Source organism: Saimiri boliviensis, chromosome 5 (assembly GCF_048565385.1).
Source record: "Saimiri boliviensis isolate mSaiBol1 chromosome 5, mSaiBol1.pri, whole genome shotgun sequence".
Classification (NCBI taxonomy): domain Eukaryota; kingdom Metazoa; phylum Chordata; class Mammalia; order Primates; family Cebidae; genus Saimiri; species Saimiri boliviensis.
Window position 1 is genome coordinate 146,233,909 of NC_133453.1, and position 18,189 is coordinate 146,252,097.

Below are 18,189 nucleotides of genomic sequence, written 5' to 3' on the forward strand. Positions count from 1 at the left end.
AACATGCAAAAGGGGCTAGAGAAAAATGTTTTAGATTTCCCTCCAGTATTTTAAGAAAGCAAACATTCCATTTTGAATGAGCATCGTCCTTTTCCCCATATGGCGCAAAAGGGAAGGCCAACATTTCCCATTTCCTAAAGGGGTTACGAGAACTGTTTTGCAAATGGATCAGGATGTGTAAGAAAGACAGATCGTGATTGGGAAAACTAGCACGAAAAACGTGGGTCTCAGACTATTCCAGGCTAATACTTTAGTATTCAATGGAAGAACAGAAACAGATGTTTGCTTTTTTGCAAACAGCGTTCTCATAAGTTATCTTCTTTTAGTCTTATGAGGACTCTGAAAGGTTGTGAATTCCTTCCATTTCCTCAGATTAGGAAGTTGTGGCTCAGTCCGAGTAACTCGGTAATATTCACACGGTTGGAGTGGGCTGCAGCGTGGAGGGTTATGGGGGACAACGCGGCCCTCCAATTCCTATCTTGAATTGTTCACTACTGACCCAGTTTTTATAATATCATAATGAGCTGTGATAACATTTTAATGGAAACTATAGTATCTTGACTCCAATTTAAATTTCTTTGTTCTAATTTTCTAATTTTGTCACAGTGAAGCTACAGTCAAGTGACATAGGAAAGGTTGGTCTGCACAGGTTAAAAATGAACACTGTAGAAATTTTAAGATAACCATAGATTATTTTCAAGAATATATAAGATAAAATAAGGGCTGGGCATGGTGGCTCATGCCTGTAATTCCAGTACTTTGGGAGCCTGAGGCGGGCAGATCACTTGAGGTCAGGAGTTTGAGACCAGCTTGGCCAGCATGGTGAAACCCCGTCTCTACTGAAAATTCAAATTAACTAATGCCTAATGAGATGTTATAAAACAGAAGTCATTTTAAGCCTACCTTTCAATAACATATATTATTAAATATTAATTGTATGTAAATTCTCTTTAAAAACTGCCAGAGAGAGAATATGAGAAACAAAGAGTTAGTTTTCCTAAAATGCAAAAAAGTCTGTCACAAATCAGTGAGGAAAAGGGAAAGAAACCAATAAAGTAACAAGGGATCTGAACCGGGAGCGTCAGGAGAAACTGACATATTAAAATCATAGTAAGAGTCTAAACACACCTTACTTAGCAGTGAATTTGAAAGAAATTACAGGGAATTTCTATACAAGGAATAAAATTTGAAATCAATAACCGTGGGGTAACAACAATAAAAGTCTGTATCTGGGAAATCCGAAATATACTTCTGAATAACTCTTGGATTGTAAAGGAAATAACAAATGCCCTAGAAAGAATGACAAGGAACGTTCTATTTATCCAAACCTACAGAATACCATGAAACAATGCTCAGAAAAATTTATACCTGTAATGCATTTACAGGAATACAGGGAAGATAGAAAACGAGTGAATTTTCCTTTCAAACTGAGTTAGCACAAACAATACAATAACACTAGGGAAAGTATATGGAAGAAATGAATAAAAATAAAAGCAGACATTAATAAAATAGAAACAGAAAAAGGAAGCTGCTTGATAAAGCAAAAATACCAGTAAAATATGTAGGAAAGAATGCTTAAGAAAAAAACAGGAGATAGAAATTTTTTAAAAGTTGGCATAAGAGGCTGGGCTTTGGCTCATGCCTGTAATCCCACCTTGGAAGGCCAAGGTGGGTGGGTCACCTGAGGTTAGGAGTTTGAGACCAGTCTGACCAACATGGTGAAACCCTGTCTCTACTAAAAATACAAAAATTAGCCTGGTGTGGTAGCGTGTGTCTCCATTCCCAGCTACTCGGGAGACTGAGACAGGAGAATTGCTTCAACTCAGGAGGCGAAGGCTGCAGTGAACCAAGATTGCACCACTGCACTCCAGCCTGCGTGACAGAGTGAGACTTCGACTCAGAAAAAAAAAAAAAAAAAAAAAGGCGCAAGAAATGACACACAATTGACAATACCGAGGAGACTGAAAACTACATTTAAAAAGTCTATTCCAGTGCTTGCTTCGGCAGCACATATACTAAAATTGGAATGATAAAGAGAAGATTCGCATGGCCCCTGCGTAAGGATAACATGCAAATTCGTGAAGCGTTCCATATTAAAAAAAAAAAAAATGAAAAAAAACAAAGTCTACTCCAGTGAACTTGAAAGTCTAGACGAAATAAATCACTTGAGAAATCTATAAATAACCAAAGTTGATGCTAGAAAATAAAAAGCCCGAATGGACTTATATTTATAATAGCTATTATGAAGTAGTGAAAGGTAAACGTCTAAGAAATAGGACTGGATCCAGTAATTTTACAGGTGAGTCCACCAAACCTTCATGGAACAAATAAACCCTGACATGGAGAGTTTGAGAGAGCAGGAGATCACGGAAGGCTCATAACCCTTCCAGGAGCACCATGTTAAAGGTCCGTCTTAATTGTCAACACAGAATGAAAGCAGTCTACACTGAATCCATGAAGAATCAGGATGCTAGTTAGCTCATAAATTTATTTGAAAAGAATCTTTCCAGGACTCAATCCTAATATTCCATAATATGGCATTTCTTCCATCCATTTAAATATTTTTAGGTCTGGGACATTGTTCTTAAGGTTTCTGGTAAAAGTAATTTCTGGTACTTTTGTCTTATTGTGAGGGAACTTTAGTTGATTTTCCTGGATTTTCCAACTCCCCCCAAATGTTTTTGCTGATAATAACTTCTCCCCTGCTTGCGTATTCTTTCTTTAGCGTTTATTTTGCCTTGTGGTTCAATTTCCAGAACACTTTTGGCGACCAGTGGGAATAATGACGTCTACCGTACTGGACGTGCTTGTCTCGTTCTTGATTTTCATGGACATGACTCCAGGTCTGCATTACTCATCACACATTTCCCTCGCTCTAAGATATACGTGTATTTTAATCATCCCAAAAAAGTATTTTACCATTCTATTCTGAGAAAACTATATACTTTTAACAAAGTAAGGAGTATGTTTTACGTGTGTTTCAAATTCTTCATTAGCACCTACTGAGAAATGGTCATCTCATACTTTCCTTCTTCTTTATTGATATGATGCAATATGTTAAAGACTAACACTGCATTATATTTGCATTCTTGGAGGACTCTACTTGTTTAGCACTTTGAAAATAGTCTATTGAGTTATTTTGGTATTATTTATGATTTTTGCATACCTAAGTGGTGTTATTCTATAGCTTTTTGTTTATCCTATTTTTTTTTGACACTGTGGTTTTGCTAGCTCTAGAAAATGAATTGTGCAGTTTTTACCGCCTTTAAAGAAAATGTACGTATTGTCCTTTTATATAATTTGACTAAGACACCTACCTAAGTAAATTTTGGTGAGTAGTATGCTGTATTCGCAAATACAGAACTTAAAGGGCTATGTATATTTGACCAAGATATTATAAAACTTTAGAAAACAAATTCTACTTACTTCCATTCCCAGGAGTTTAAGAGCTTTAGGCTGCATGGTGAAAGAGGAAGAAAAACATCAATTTAGTCCGATAACCAATGTTAGTAGTTCATTAGTAGTACTGTTGGTAGTGGACATATTGATTAAAAAGTACTTTGTATCATTAACAATTAATGATAATATCCAAGGAAAAGAAGTGCTTTAAGGTGGAAACTCTTCTTCTGTCAGAAGTTAATTGAGAAGAAAGCTTTGCAGACACATGCCCCTTATTACAAGCAGAAGCAGAGAAGTTCCCTGAAAGACACCCAGAGAGCTGGGTGAGCTCGAAGCGGGGGTGTGAGGGGAGGGTGTCATGAAAGATCGGACATTTGATTTGGACTCTTGATAAGAGTGGGAAAGGCACTCATAACTGGGAAAGACATGGCAGGTACATGTCTTTGATTTGATCACAGGATTGGATTTTGGTGCATGTACGTGGTCTCCCAGGTGGGTTGGGGCCTGCTGGTGGAGGGCCTTGGCTGCTGTGATAATGAGTCTGGCTACGATTCTCCAGCCAGTGAGGGGCTCCAGGAGGTTTGGAGCAGGGAATGCTGGCGTGTCCCTTGCTTTGGAAGGTTATGGCAAGCACAGTGGTGGAATGGCAGGACAGGCTGGAGCGGGCAGACAGTAGTCCTGGAGCCCAGGAGGAGATCTGCTGTGGATACAGGAGGGCAGATGCAATGGGTGGGCAGGGTGCCCCCACGTGCTCAGGGGAGCCGGAGAATGCTGTGGCTCGGGCCTGAGAGTGTTGGAGGAGGCAGGGCAGGTATGCTGGGGATGGGCAAAGGGCTTGGCTCTGAACAGGCCATTTGTGAAAAGCAAGCGAGGAACCACGTGTCACTCCGAGAGCTATAGAACACTACACAGGCACCAAGTTCTACCCTCTTGGGTCCGAACAAGTTGTTGTAAAGGGTGCGAAAGCTCTTCCGAGTGTAGTTGCAGCGGTAGGCTCCTCCCATGAGGTACTCCAGCACAAGCCCGATGTCTATGAGGCTGATGTGGTAATCGGGTGGAAGGTTGCTCTGTAAGAAGAGAAATCTGTCTCAGGCCCTGTGAGAATGCGTTCGCGGTGTGGACCTCATCACATGCCTCGGGCGTAAGCGGCTGTCCTGGCCCCCACTTGGGGTTCATGGAAGGAGTGGCTGGGTAGGGGACTGAACAACATTCAAGCTGGGAAAAGCATCTATCCCTTGATAACAAGGTGGCAGAAAGGGCCAAGAACAGCGGCTACAATCAACAGGACACAAAATGACTTGAGGAACCTCCTGCCAGTGCTTCTGGCAAGAGGCACGAGCAGTGGGTGACAGATCTCAAAGGAGGGACAGAAGAGAGGCTGCGTGGACAGACGGCAGTGCTCGGGTCAGCGGCCAGGACACCCCTTCCCCAGCCCCACCCAGTGGCTGCCCTGGCCTTGTGCTGGCATCAACCGGTGATCTAGCTGTCACTGAGTGTGTCCCTGTCATGAATTCAGATGACCCTGCAACTTAAAAAAGATTATCCTTGGCTGGGTGCGGTGCTCACACCTGTAATCCCAGCACTGTGAGAGGCCGAGGCGGATGGATCACGAGGTCAGGAGATCAAGACCATCCTGGCCAACGTGGTGAAACCCTGTCTCTACTAAAACACAAAAAAACTAGCCGGGTGTGGTGGTGCGTGCCTGCAGTCCCAGCTACTCAGGAGGCTGAGGCAGGGGAATTGCTTGGACCTGGTAGACAGAGGTTACAGTGAGCCGAGATCGCACCACTGCACTCCAGCCTGTGACTGAGCAAGACTCTATCTCAAAAAAAAAAAAAAAAACCCAACTTTTGCATTCTTTTAAATAGACCCTTTTTGAAAGAAGGAATTCATTATCTCCTGTGCCTGAAATAGTAATACATTTTGAAAATTTAAAAATCACTCTTAAGAAATGTTTCTGTGAAAGATGCCAATAGGTTAGGATTATGAAACAGTAGACTGACCTTTTTCACATCCCTCACCAGCAGATGAAGTGTGTTTGGTGGACCCAGTCTCTGAAAGAGAAGCATTCATGTTTGTTAAATTTATTTTTCTTGGTTGGGTATGGTGGTTCATGCCTGTAATTCCAGCACTTTGGGAGTCTGAGGCGGGTGGATCACTTGATGTCAGGAGATTGAGACCATCCTGGCCAACAATGGTGAAACCCTGTCTCTACTAAAAATACAAAAATTAGCTGGGCGTGGTGGCGCACACCTATAATCTCATCTACTAGGGAGGCTGAAGTGGGAGGATCACTTAACCTGGGAGGCGGAGGTTGCAGTGAGCTGAGATTGCGCCACTGCACTCCAGCCTAGGCCATAGAGTGAGACCCCATCTATAAATAAATAAGATTTTTTCTTGAACTCTTCGAGCAAATTCCTGCCCTACTGTATATGATTAATGAATTGTGACAGATGAAGTGTAACCCATACCGGCCTCTTTCTTTTACAAAACATAATTGGTCATGGTTAAACACTGTCCAACAGAAAGTTGTGAAATACTTTCTGTTCCATTTTCTTAAAGAGTATCTTTTTTTTTTTTTTTTTTTTTTTTCTCTTTTTTCTTTTTTTTTTTTTATTGCATTTTAGGTTTTGGGGTACATGTGATGAACATGCAAGATTGTTGCATAGGTACACACATGGCAGTGTGCTTTGCTGCCTTCCGTCCCCTCACCTGTATCTGTCATTTCTCCCCATGCTATCTCTTCCCACCTCCCCACCCCCCACCCCTCCCCCATTTCCCCCCAACAGACCCCAGTGTGTAGTGCTCCCCTCCCTGTGTCCATGTGTTCTCATTGTTCAACACCCGCCTATGAGCGAGAATATACGGTGTTTGATTTTCTGCTCTTGTGTCAGTTTGCTGAGAATGATGGTTTCCAGGTTCATCCATGTCCCTACAAAGGACGTGAACTCATCGTTTTTGATGGCTGCATAATATTCCATGGTGTATATGTACCACATTTTCCCTATCCAGTCTATCATCGTTGGGCATTTGGGTTGGTTCCAGGTCTTTGCTATTGTAAACAGTGCTGCAATGAACATTCGTGTGCACGTGTCCTTGTAGTAGAATGATTTATAATCCTTTGGATATATACCCAGTAATGGGATTGCTGGGTCAAATGGGATTTCTATTTTTAGGTCCTTGAGGAATCGCCACACTGTCTTCCACAATGGTTGAATTAATTTACATTCCCACCAACAGTGTACAAGTGTTCCTATTTCTCCACATCCTCTCCAGCATCTGTTGTTTCCCGATTTTTTAATGATCGCCATTCTAACTGGTGTGAGATGGTATCTCAATGTGGTTTTGATTTGCATTTCTCTGATGACCAGTGATGATGAGCATTTTTTCATATGTTTGTTGGCCTCCTGTATGTCTTCTTTTGTAAAGTATCTGTTCATATCCTTTGCCCATTTTTGGATGGGCTTGTTTGTTTTTTTCTTGTAGATCTGCTTTAGTTCTTTGTAAATTCTGGATATCAGCCCCTTGTCAGATGGGTAGGCTGCAAAAATTTTTTCCCATTCTGTTGGTTGCCGATTCACTCTACTGACTGTTTCTTTTGCCGTGCAGAAGCTGTGGAGTTTGATTAGGTCCCATTTGTCTATTTTGGCTTTTGTTGCCATTGCTTTTGGCGTTTTGGTCATGAAGTCCTTGCCTACACCTATGTCCTGAATGGTTTTGCCTAGATTTTCTTCTAAGGTTTTTATGGTATTAGGTCTGATGTTTAAGTCTTTAATCCATCTGGAGTTAATTTTGGTGTAAGGTGTCAGGAAGGGGTCCTGTTTCTGCTTTCTGCACATGGCTAGCCAGTTTTCCCAACACCATTTATTAAACAGGGAATCCTTTCCCCATTGCTTGTTTTTGTCAGGTTTGTCGAAGATCAGATGGTTGTGGGTACGTTGTATTTCCTCTGAGGCCTCTGTTCTGTTCCATTGGTCTATATCTCTGTTTTGGTACCAGTACCATGCTGTTTTGATTACTGTAGCCTTGTAGTATAGTTTGAAGTCCGGTAGTGTGATGCCTCCCGCTTTGTTCTTTTTGCTTAGAATTGACTTGGCTATGCGGGCTCTCTTTTGGTTCCATATGAAGTTTCAGGTGTTTTTTTCCAGTTCTGTGAAGAAGGTCATTGGTAGCTTGATGGGAATAGCGTTGAATCTGTAAATTACTTTGGGCAGTATGGCCATTTTCACGATGTTGATTCTTCCTAACCATGAACATGGAATGTTTCTCCATCTGTTTGTATCCTCTCTTATTTCGTTGAGCAATGGCTTGTAGTTCTCCTTGAAGAGGTCCTTTACGTTCCTTGTTAGTTGTATTCCTAGGTACTTTATTCTCTTTGTAGCAATTGTGAATGGCAGTTCGTTCTTGATTTGGCTCTCTTGAAGTCTATTACTGGTGTATAGGAATGCTTGTGATTTTTGCACGTTGATTTTGTATCCTGAGACTTTGCTGAAGTTGTTGATCAGTTTCAGGAGATTTTGGGCTGAGATGATGGGGTCTTCCAGATATACAATCATGTCATCTGCAAATAGAGACAATTTGATTTCCTCCTTTCCAATTTGGATACCCTTTATTTCTTTTTCTTGCCTGATTGCTCTGGCTAGAACTTCCAGTACTATATTGAATAGGAGTGGTGAGAGAGGGCATCCTTGTCTAGTGCCAGATTTCAAAGGGAATGCTTCCAGTTTTTGCCCATTCAGTATGATATTGGCTGTTGGTTTGTCGTAAATAGCTTTTATTGTTTTGAGATACGTTCCGTCAATACCTAGTTTATTGAGGGTTTTTAGCATAAAGGGTTGTTGAATTTTGTCAAAAGCCTTCTCTGCATCAATCGAGATAATCATGTGGTTTTTGTCTTTGGTTCTGTTTATGTGGTGAATTAGTTTATGGACTTGCGTATGTTGAACCAGCCTTGCATCCCCGGGATGAATCCTACTTGATCATGGTGGATGAGCTTTTTGATATGCTGTTGCAATCGGTTTGCCAGTATTTTATTGAAGATTTTTGCATCTATGTTCATCATGGATATTGGCCTGAAATTTTCTTTTCTTGTTGAGTCTCTGCCGGGTTTTGGTATCAGGATGATGTTTGTCTCGTAAAATGATTTGGGAAGGATTCCCTCTTTTTGGATTGTCTGGAATAGTTTCAGAAGGAATGGTATCAGCTCCTCCTTGTATGTCTGGTAGAATTCAGCTGTGAACCCATCTGGACCTGGGCTTTTTTTGGGTGGTAGGCTCTTTATTGCTGCCTCGACTTCAGACCATGTTATTGGTCTATTCAGGGTTTCGGCTTCTTCCAGGTTTAGGCTTGGGAGGTTGCAGGTGTCCAGGAATTTATCCATTTCTTCCAGGTTTACTAGTTTATGTGCATAGAGTTGTTTGTAATAATCTCTGATGATGGTTTGGATTTCTGTGGAATCTGTGGTGATATCCCCTTTATCGTTTTTTATTGCATCAATTTGGTTGTTCTCTCTTTTCTTTTTTATTAATCTGGCTAGTGGTCTGTCTATTTTGTTGATCTTTTCAAAAAACCAGCTCCTGGATTTATTGATTTTTTGAAGAGTTTTTTGTGTCTCTATTTCCTTCAGTTCTGCTCTGATCTTAGTTATTTCCTGTCTTCTGCTAGGTTTTGAGTTTTTTTGATCTTGCTCCTCTAGCTCTTTCAATTTTGATGATAGGGTGTCAATTTTCGATCTCTCCTTTCTTCTCATGTGGGCACTCATTGCTATATATTTTCCTCTAGAGACTGCTTTAAATGTGTCCCAGAGATTCTGGTATGTTGTGTCTTCGTTCTCATTGGTTTCGAAGAACATCTTTATTTCTGCCTTCATTTCATTGTTTATCCAGTCAACATTCAAGAGCAAGTTGTTCAGTTTCCATGAAGCTGTGCGGTTCTGAGTTAGTTTCTGCATTCTGAGTTCTAACTCGATTGCACTGTGGTCTGAGAGACTGTTTGTTATGATTTCTGTTCTTTTGCATTTGCTGAGGAGTGATTTATTGCCAATTATGTGGTCAATTTTAGAGTAGGTGTGATGTGGTGCTGAGAAGAATGTATATTCTGTGGATTTGGGGTGGAGAGTTCTGTAAATGTCTATTAGGTTTGCTCGTTCCAGGTCTGTGTTCAGGTCCTGGATATCCTTGTTGATTTTCTGTCTGGTTGATCTGTCTAATATTGACAATGGGGTGTTAAAGTCTCCCACTATTATTGTGTGGGAGTCTAAGTCTCTTTGTAAGTCATTAAGAACTTGCCTTATGTATCTGGGTGCTCCTGTATTGGGTGCATATATATTTAGGATCGTTAGCTCTTCTTGTTGCAGTGATCCTTTTACCATTATGTAATGTCCTTCTTTGTCTCTTTTGATCTTTGTTGCTTTAAAGTCTATTTTATCAGAGATGAGAATTGCAACTCCTGCCTTTTTTTGCTCTCCATTTGCTTGGTAGATCTTCCTCCATCCCTTTATTTTGAGCCTTTGTGTATCCTTGCATGTAAGATGGGTTTCCTGGATACAGCACACTGATGGGTTTTGGCTTTTTATCCAATTTGCCAGTCTGTGTCTTTTGATTGGGGCATTTAGTCCATTGACATTTAGGGATAGTATTGTTATGTGTGAATTTGATGCTGTCATTTTGATGCTACCTGGCTGTTTTGTTGGTTAGTTGATGCAGATTCTTGATTGTGTTGCTGCTTTTTTACCATTTGGTGTGTTTTTGGAGTGGCTGGTACTGGTTGTTCCTTTATATGTGTAGAGCCTCTTTCAGGAGTTCTTGTAGAGCAGGTTTGGTGGTGATGAAATCTCTGAGTGCTTGCTTGTTCACAAAGGATTTTATTTTTCCTTCACTTATGAAGCTGAGTTTGGCTGGATAGGAGATTCTGGGTTGAAAGTTCTTTTCTTTAAGGATGTTGAATATTGGCCCCCAGTCTCTTCTGGCTTGTAAGGTTTCTGCTGAGAGATCTGCTGTGAGTCTAATGGGCTTCCCTTTGTGGGTAACCCGACCTTTCTCTCTGGCTGCCCTTAGAATTTTCTCTTTCATTTCAACTCTGGTGAATCTGACGATTATGTGCCTTGGGGTTGCTCTTCTTGAGGAATATCTCTGTGGTGTTCTCTGTATTTCCTGGATTTGAATATTGGTCTGCCTTGCTAGGTTGGGGAAGTTTTCCTGGATAATATCCTGAAGAGTATTTTCCAGCTTGGATTCATTCTCTTCATCACATTCAGGTACACCTATCAGACGTAGATTAGGTCTTTTCACATAGTCCCACATTTCTTGAAGATTTTGTTCATTCCTTTTTGCGCTTTTTTCTCTGTTCTTGCCTTCTCTTTTTATTTCATTGAGTTGGTCTTCGACCTCTGATATCCTTTCTTCTGCTTGGTCAATTCGGCTGTTGAAGCTTGTGCATGCTTCACGAAGTTCTCGTGTTGCGTTTTTCAGCTCCATCAATTCACTTATTCTCCTCTCTATGCTGTCCATTCTCGTCAGCAGTTCATCCAATCTTTTTTCAAGGTTCCTATTTTCTTTGCGATGGGTTAGAACATGTTCTTTTAGCTCACTGTAGTTTCTTACTACCCATCTTCTGAAGTCTGATTCTGTCATTTCATCACCCTCCTTCTCCATCCGGTCTGGTTCCCTTGCTGGTGAGGAGTTGTGATCCCTTTTAGGAGGAGAGGTGTTCTGGTTTCGGGAGTTTTCATCCTTTTTACGCTGGTTTCTACCCATTTTTGTGGGTTTATCCACCTGTTGTCTGTCTCTGTCCCAGGGAGTTGAAGCTTTATGAGTTTCCGTTGCACTACTGCCTTTTTTGATTTTTTTTTTTTTTTTCAGGTCGGACCCGCCCAGCTAGCAGCACGCCTAGCCTCTGCCTGCCCGCAGGGGCTTTGCTGAGCTGCTCTGGGCTCCGCCCAGCTGCCCTGAGCTCTTCCCTGTAGTCCTTTTTATAAGGGCGTAGTTAGAACTGTCTCGGCAATGGTGGCCCCGCCTCTGTTATGGCGGGCTCTCTCTGTTGTGGCAGGTTGCCTCGGCAACGGCGGGTTGCCTCGGCAACGGCAGCCTGCCTCCGTAGCGGTGGAGAGTCTCAGTAATGGCGGAAGCCCCTCCCCCACGGAGCCGGACCGTCCCGGTTCAGCTGTGCTTGGTTTGAAGGGCTCAACCCAGAGGGTTTCCAATTACTGTTTTTGTTTTCGTTGTTGTTGGGGGTGGAGGGGTGGGACAAACCGAGCCTGATCACCTGGCTCCCTGACTCAGAGTCTTTTCTTTTAAGTTGAACGACCCCGCGTTCTGGTCGCTTGTTGAAAAGGCGCCGGGATCTCCCGTGCTGCGACTCACGGAGTCGGCTCGAACCGCGGCGCCGGCTCCTGGCGGATTTTTTGCCTAGGAATCTCCTGGCCTGACTCGCTATTTCAGATGAATGGCCCACTCTGCCGTCTCAAGGCTCTGCTCGTCAGCTAAGAGGGCTCCCAGACCAGTGGCTTTTGTACGGAGAACCGCAGCAACAGGGAGTGGTCACAGCAGCCGCGCGGGCGGAATCAGCCCCGCGGGGGCCAAAACAGCCGCACCGGCTGGGACTGCGACGCTGGCGACCCCTCTGCCTGGGTATCTCCTGGTCTGTGGGCAATAAGAGTTCGTCTGGAAATGCGGCGTCCACTCACCCTCTGCACTTTCACTGGGAGCTGAAGTCCTGAGCTGTTCTTAGGCGGCCATCTTGAAAGTCGGCTCTTAAAGAGTATCTTAAGGTGCATGATATAGTGTGACAAATTCACCAAGTTGGCCAGAATCAGTGGCTCACACCTATTATCCCAGCACTTTGGGAGGCCGAGAGAGGTGGATCACTTGTGGTTAGGAGTTCGAGACCAGCCTGGGCAACATGCAGAAACCATGTCTCTGCAAAAATTACAAATATTAGCTGGGTGTGGTGGCGTGCACCTGTAGTCCCAGATAGGAGGCTGGGGCGGGAGGACGGCTTGAGCCGAGGAGGTTGAGGCTGCAGTGAGCTGAGATCATGTCACTGCACCCCAGCCTGGGCAACACAAGAGACCCAGTCTCAGAAAAAAAAAAAAAATTCACCAAGTTTTAGCAAGCAACTGCTGAGGACCATTTCTGCTACTTAAAATCTTACAATAGAGAAGGAAATATAAATTCCCAAAACTTATATTGTAATAATATGAGCCAAGGGAATTTTATTCAAACTCTTCCAGCAGAGCTCTGGCCGTGAAGCTTAGCTCTGTGTTCTCCCCAAAAGCCTCATCAAATGTGAAGGTCCCGAGGAGCAACTGACTTCTCATCCTTGGTGACATTTCACTCTGCTAATGGCTTGGGCAGCTAGATTCTCTCTTTGTAGAAACAAGTGCTCAGATGCCACCCTCAAATGTCCTAAACAAGAGTTGATACTGCCCGAGAAAGGAGTGCCTGGCAAGGCATGGCAGTAGGTGGTGAGAATGTGAACACAGGCTGCGCCAGCAGCCAGTGAGAAGTAGCTGCCTGCCATTAGATGTGGACCTCCCAGCTGAAGGAGGTCAGATGGGTCTGTGCTCATCTGACCACATTTATGCACAATATGCGCCAGTGACAAACACATTCAGATGGCTGCCTCCCCCTTCTCTCCCTTTTTCGAGAGCACTCACTGTGTTATAAAGCTCTTCCAGCCTCGGAATGGTCAGAAAGTGTTGCATGTTCACTCCGTTTTCAATCAGGAGCTTCACAAAGTCGACCCGATCTAAGACTAAGGCATCCAGCATCGCTTGCTCCAAAGCATTCACCTGCAGGGACCAAGAGCCGGGAGCCTGTGAGTGGCCTCTCAGAGGCAGTGGGGAGGGCCGGACTGGAAACACAGAGGAAAGGATATTCTGAGCCCCAGATCCCTGAGCACTCTTTGCTTTTTAGATTGGATAAACACCCCCATGTTCCCTCTCCTTGCTTCTGAGTTTGGCCTCTACATGTTCTAGCCATGTTTGTAAATTGTTTTTTTTCCTTTCAAAGATAAATTGAAGAGAATTCAAAATCTCAGCCCTCCTGGCATTGCCCGCCCAGCTTCCTCCATTTGTTTCCTTGACTGAGTTCTGCCAGGCGGAGCTAGCTGGGCAGGCAGCATGACCAGCATCGCTCATGCCATGCAGGTGAGTGGCCATGACAATGGCAGGCACACGTCACTGCAGAGGCCTGGTCCCCTGTCTTGCCTGTGTCCTGGTGGCAGCAAGACCAAGAACTGCTGTGCAGCGTGTGGCTGCAGCCTCCCACCCTCAAACTGCTGTTACCCCCACATACCCAATCATGGGCTCCGTCAAAAAAAAAGGGATTTTTGCACGAATTGCGTTTATTTGGTGACAACAGGCTTTTCTGTCATATTTTCATGCATCAAGCATTGGCATGTCTGCCAAGCAGAGAGCCAGTGCTGAGCAGGATGACCCAGAGCTCCTCTCTGGGTGGCATCATTCCCCCCAATGCAGGAACATTTGGTGTTTTGGACAATCTACAGGGCTCATCACAACGAATGTGCTGTTGTAGTTTGAAATGCTGACACTACCCAGTCAAGCCTTTACCCATCCCTCCTGGGATCAGGGCCCTGGATAGGACTGAAGCAAGGGCAAGAACCATCCCTTCCCCTAGGGAAGTGTGATGCCAAGCTGGTGATCTCCGTGACCTTCCACATACCCAGTTCAGCAGCTCTAACTTCCGGGGATCAGTTTCTTCCTCCACTTCCTCTTTCACTTTCCCTTTCTTCTTGCCTTTGCCTTTTCCTCTTCCTCCCTTGGTGGTTGCCGTGGGTGGCTTCTTCTCCTTCTCTGTGGCTTTGCTGTCCGCTGGCGGGGCCAGGCTTCCCAGGGGCTGCAGTTCACAGCAATCAGAGTTGGGAAAAGGTATTAAGGCTCTTTCCTGTCCCCAAACCAGCTCACTGACCCTCCCACCTCTGTATGTGCACACACCCACACAGTGCACACACGTCCACACATGTCGACGTGCACACGGGCTCCATCCCATACACCTACACACTCAGTCATCGCAGGCCTGGCTGTCTGAAGAAGGCCGTGACACTGTGAACCTCTGTTACTCATGTGCATAAACACACACTTGACTTGATGCAGCAGCTTTGCATAAAGTGGCTGACATTTTGATCGATGTGTGCTTTTGCACGAAAGAAAGGGTGCTGAAAGGAGAGATCAAAGGCACCAAAGAGATGTGCCCATAGTCATTTAATGATGGAAGAAAGTGATTGTGAAGGGGGTCTGAGACAATGGATCGAACTGAGGGTGCCTGCCTGGATGTAAATGTAGACCGGAGCTTATCGGTGGGTAAAGGAGCTCTCCGGATATCACTGAGATGCATGCAACGTGGCAATAGACTCAGTCGTCAAGGGAAGCGTGTGCTCCACTCCAAAGAACAGGAAAGAGAGCAGAAGCGGGCCTGGCCCTGTGGCCTTGTCTCCTGGTCCAGTGGAGGACGTGGAGTGTGTCCTGGTACAGACAGAGCCAGCATCTACACAACTGGACCCTTCAGCTGGCGTCCTCTCTTGCCAGACCCACCCGTTCCTCCCACCGAATGCTCCTGGTGGGTTGGCTACCCGTGGAGCCTCCATTCCCTCCCTTCCCATCTCTCTTGCACACGCCCTGCTGCTTTTTCCCTGTCTGTCCGGAGCTCTGCATTTGGTTGCTGAGAACTGTGCCGGTGCCTGCCTGGTGGGCATTTCATGCTGGGTTCTCAACGCATCTGACTCCACTGCCTGCTTCCTTCCAGAGTCTCTTCCCTTGGCTTCTTGGCACCACAAGCTCCCAGCTTTCCTCTTCCCTGTCTGGCCACTGCTTCTCAGTGTAGGTTTAAATGTCAAGGTTCCTCTGGGCTCTGTCCTCAGTCTCCTTCCCTTCCACTCTACTCTGTTCCTTGACAACCTCATTGACGCCACACCAGCAGTCACCACTGACTCGTGCACAACTTCTCCTTCCTGGCTGCGGTCTGCCTCTCTCCCCAGAGCTCCTGCTGTCTGCTCAGCATCCCTGCTTGCAAGTCTCAAAGACTTGCAACTCCTTACGTCCCAAACCACACTCAGGACTGCCCCCAACCCAGTCCTCTTCCAGGGGCCCTTATCTCAGGGAAATGGCACCACAGCTTGCCAGTTGTGCAAGCCAGAGAACTGGGGAGCACTGCTGACATTTCAGCCCCTCCAATGCCCTCAATGATTCATCTACTCCTATGAGCAGCCATGTTTAATGCGAAATTTTGCTTCACGCTCTGATGCTCACCTTCTTCTCTGCCTCTGCTCTAGTCCAAGGCACCCTCTTTCACCTGAATTATTTCAATAGCCTATTAACAGGACTCTGCACACCTGCCATGGTACCCATGCAAAGCATTTTCTACAGTAAATCCAGAGTGACCTTTAAGTATAAAAATAGAACCCAGTAACTCCCCTGCTTAAAATCCTCAAGTGCAGTTTAGGCAGAGAGTACGTCAGGGGAGGTGTGCATTTATATAGTTCCTGGTGAACATACAGATATCGATGAAAAAGTGTCTTGGCTGACTCCTCATGCAAATAAGACCATTATGGTCTTGAGTGACAGAGTTATACCACATTCAACAAATGGTGCTGGGAAAACTGGATATCCACATGCAAAAGACTGGAGTTGGCCCCTTACCTTACACCACACACAAATACTAACTCAAAATAGATCAAAGACCTGCACGTAAAATCTAAAACTACTAACACAGAATGCGGCTGGGCATGGTGGTTCTGCCTGTAATCCCAGCACTTTGGGAGGCCGAGGTGGGTGGATCATCTGAGGTCAGGAGTTCGATACCATCCTGGCCAATATGGTGAAACCCTGCCTCGACTAAAAATACAGTAATTAGCCAGGCGTGGTAGTGGGTGCCTGTAATCCCAGCTACTCAGGAGGTTAAGGCAGAAGAATCACCTGAACCTGGGAGGTGGAGGTTGCAGTGAGCTGAGATTGTGCTGTTGCATGCCAGGCTATGTGACAAAAGTGAAACTCAGCCTCAAAAATAAATAAATAAATAAATAAATAAATTTTAAAAATCAAAATGCTTAGAAGAAAACACAGGGCAAAAGTGTCACTATATTGGATTTGGGAATTCAATTCTTGAATATGATACCAAAGGCACAGGCACAAAGGGAAAAATTATTAATAGCAAATTTGATGGAATTCATGAAAATTTAAAAGTTTTATGCAGCAAAAGATACCATTAATAGAGTAAAGGCAGCTACAGAATGGAGCAATGTATTTGTAAATCATACATATAAGGGGTTCACTTCCAGAATATATAGAGAACTCCTAAAATTCAACAACAAGAAAACCCAACCTATTTTACCTATTTACCAAAAATAGGCAAAAGACTTGAATAGACATTTCTCCAAAGAAGATACACAAATGTCCAATAAACACACACAAAAATGCCCAGTCATTAGGGAAATACAAATCAAAACCATCGGAGATACTACCTCGTACCCATTAAGATGACTGCTGTCTTTTTTATTTTCTTTTTGTTTTGAGACGGAGTTTTGCTCTTGGTGCCCAGGCTGGAGTGCAGTGGTGTGATCTTGGCTCACTGCAACCTCCACCTCCTGGGTTCAAGCGATTCTCCTGCCTCAGATTGCTGAGTAGCTGTGATTACGGACATACACCACCACACCGGCTAATTTTTTTTTGTAGTTTTAGTAGAGATGGGGTTATACCATGTTGGTCAGGCTGGTCTCGAACTCCTGACCTTGGGTGATCCACCCTCCTCAGCCTCCCAAAGTGCTGGGATTACAGGTATGAGTCACTATGCCCAGCCAAGATGGCTATTATCTAAACAACAGAAAATGACAAATGTTTGTGAAAATGTGAACAAACTGGAACCCTGTGCACTGTGGGTGGGAATGTAAAACGGTGCAACTGCTATGGGAGGAGTTGGATGATTCCCCAAAAAACTAAATATAGAATTACTGTAGGATCCAACTAATACACTTCTTGACATATACTCAAAAGAACTGGAAGCAAGTCCTGAAGAAGTATGTGTACACCTACATTCAGAGCAGCATTATTCTAAAACGTGGGAGCAACCCAAATGTCCACTAACAGACACTTGGATAAGCAAAACACGGTCTATCCATACAAAGGACTGTTATTCAGCCTTAAAAGGAAGGCAATTCTGACACATGCTATAACACTGATGTACCCTGAGACATTGTTCTGAGTGAAATAAGCCAGCCACAAAAGGGTAAATACTACATGATTTCACTTATATGTGGTACTTACAATATTCATATTCATGACAACAGAAAATAGAATGGTGGTTGCCAGGGCACAGGGAAGGGCAGGATGTGGAATTATTGTTTGATGGGCATAGAGTGTCAATTTTGTAAGACAAAAAAGCTCTTGAGGTAAATGTTGATGATGATTTTCCTTTAAAAATTGTTAATCCAGGAGGGGATCCAAGATGGGCAAATAGGAACAGCTCTGGAGTGCAGTTCCCAGCGAGAACAACGCAGAGGCTGAGTGATCACCACCATTTCCAAATGAGTTATTACTGCCCACAGACCAGGAGATTCCTGGGCTGAAAAGCACCACGAGTTTCCAGCACGGCTGTTTCAGCCGGCGCAGCACGTCTCTGCACAAAAACTCACACAAATCTGGGCGGTCATTTCAACTGCTGTCTGCAATGCGTGGGAGACAGTTGCCCATTCAACTGAATAAAAGGGGACTGAAACAGGAGCCAGGTGATCTGGCTCAGCAGGTCCCACCCCCACAAAGTCCAGCAATCTGAAATGCTC

The 18,189-nt window shown here is 44.3% G+C and overlaps 1 protein-coding gene and 1 non-coding gene across 2 annotated transcripts in view; one reads left to right on the forward strand and one right to left on the reverse strand.

Moving 5' to 3' along the window:
* TRPM1 (transient receptor potential cation channel subfamily M member 1) overlaps positions 1–18,189 on the reverse strand; it is a 129,856-nt gene that overhangs the window by 44,063 nt on the left and 67,604 nt on the right. The window contains exons 14-18 of the mRNA XM_010351263.3: positions 14,082–14,255; positions 13,055–13,189; positions 5,403–5,453; positions 4,326–4,466; positions 3,427–3,456 (exon numbers count right to left, since the gene is read on the reverse strand). Coding sequence (XP_010349565.3) covers positions 3,427–3,456; positions 4,326–4,466; positions 5,403–5,453; positions 13,055–13,189; positions 14,082–14,255 — 531 coding nt within the window. The remainder of the gene's footprint in view (positions 1–3,426; positions 3,457–4,325; positions 4,467–5,402; positions 5,454–13,054; positions 13,190–14,081; positions 14,256–18,189) is intronic.
* On the forward strand, positions 1,992–2,098 carry LOC120368277 (U6 spliceosomal RNA). Its single transcript, XR_005582463.1, has one exon. It is a non-coding gene; the product is annotated as a U6 spliceosomal RNA (small nuclear RNA).